The sequence below is a fragment of the Propithecus coquereli genome, unplaced genomic scaffold, assembly GCF_000956105.1.
Source record: "Propithecus coquereli isolate 6110/MARCELLA unplaced genomic scaffold, Pcoq_1.0 Scaffold139, whole genome shotgun sequence".
Lineage (NCBI taxonomy): Eukaryota > Metazoa > Chordata > Mammalia > Primates > Indriidae > Propithecus > Propithecus coquereli.
The window spans coordinates 4,099,892-4,101,633 of NW_012138191.1; the positions used below are offsets into that span (position 1 = coordinate 4,099,892).

At 37.3% G+C, this 1,742-nt stretch overlaps 1 protein-coding gene across 1 annotated transcript in view; it reads left to right on the forward strand.

Moving 5' to 3' along the window:
* Positions 1–1,742, forward strand: part of GPCPD1 (glycerophosphocholine phosphodiesterase GDE1 homolog (S. cerevisiae)) — a 67,982-nt gene that overhangs the window by 49,503 nt on the left and 16,737 nt on the right. Inside the window, exon 10 of the mRNA XM_012639243.1 lies at positions 1,338–1,451. Within this exon, the coding sequence (XP_012494697.1) occupies positions 1,338–1,451 (114 nt within the window). The remainder of the gene's footprint in view (positions 1–1,337; positions 1,452–1,742) is intronic.

Consider the following 1,742-nt stretch of genomic DNA (forward strand, 5'->3'; position numbering starts at 1 on the left):
ATAGTAACTTTTAATTTTTAAGAATATTAATGGTTTTGTCTTTGTGTTAATTATATTAATCTGTGAGTATATTGGGCTATAATTCAAAATTTGGGACCCATATTAGATCATTGTAGCTAACAAATCTAAACATCATTTTATTAGCTGTAAACATTTGATGGCCCTGATACAGAATTTTCTGGTTCATGCTTTTCAAGAGAGGATTTCATTAAGCCTCCTCCTTACATATTCTGATGAAATCAGTTAAAAATTATTTTCCAAAAGGATTGTGATTATTTAAAATTAAACACTTACACTAGAAAGCTACAACTTAATAGTTAGAACTATTTAGGGGGTGCTAGGGCTTATTCTCTTTGGTAGAAATGATTTGTGTTATTGTCTTGTTTAAACGGAGCTAAGTATCCCTGCCTCAGAAGTCACTCAGGAAGTGGGCATCATAGCCAGATTCTCGAGCTTCTGTGGTTCTAGTCTGTGATCCACGTGTACTTACAAATTAAGCACCCTTCATGGCTAGAGGCAGTGTAAGGGGTAGAAACGCATCCATGCATTCTTGTACAGAACTTCTGTGGGTCACAGTCAGAACATTACAGAATTCTCAGACCTTGTTTCCTTTGATTCTAGCTGGCTTTCTTTCAGTAAATGTACACATTTGTATTACCAGTTTATGTTCCCAGCCTTTAACTGTATTCATAGGACAGAAAGGATGTGACTTCAATAACTATAACTCCCGGCATCCTCATCTGTTCAGGCTTTCATCAGGAAATTTGACATGTGTGTCATTCTTATTGCCTGTTTCTGTTTTCTGTGTCTGTTCAGCAGCAGTATAGCTTCCTCATTAATTCGATAATGACATATTGCTGAGAAAGGCTATAAAGTGTACTGCTCAGGTGCACTGGGGATCAGAACTTAGAGGCTCTGTAGCTTATTCTTTTTCTTACCTGATCTTTAAGGTTCAACTGTCCAGCTGAGGTATACAGGCACAGGAGGCAGCAAAGTGAGGGAACCCTCAGCTCCAGGCTCTTGTTAGGTTCCATTTCTGCTAATAACAGTGGCAGAAGTGACACATGTCTTACTGCTACCGAGGTGCCCTCAGTGTTTTCACGTAGATCAGTTCCCATTATTTTGGTCAGGAAAATGTTGCTGCACTTTGGCGAAAGAGAAAAATGATTGTTTATGAGAAGAAATCATTTTTAGAAAAAGCTTGAAGTGTAAGTGTAGTATTAGGTAATTCATGAGGAAGTTTTATATTTTTGTGTACAGGTTTGTAATTTTAAAGTGAATGGTAAATTTTTTATGTCCTTGTAGTTTTAGATGTATTGTGTACCAGCTAATGTCTTTCAAATACTTGCTTCTGTCAGGGTGCAGCCTTTGTAGAATTTGATGTACACCTTTCAAAGGACTTTGTGCCTGTGGTATATCATGATCTCACTTGTTGTCTGAGTATGAAAAAGGTACGTTGAAATTCCTTCATTTTAAATTCCAATTGTTAAGTACAAGGTTTAAAAACTAGACAATTTGTTATATTACTAACAAAGGGACATTCCAGATGGTTCCTGTATCAGTCTGCCACTGTCACTATATTGAGGCAGGAGAGGAGAGGATGTCATAGTGTTTGTTTTCTAGGCTCCCATCTATTTCTATTTCAACCTTTTGCTCAAATTAATAGGCTAGTGCAATTTGGCTAAAGCAGGAAGAGCCACTTTAAAAAACTGGAAAGGTGGTTTGGAGTCAGATAGTGGGGG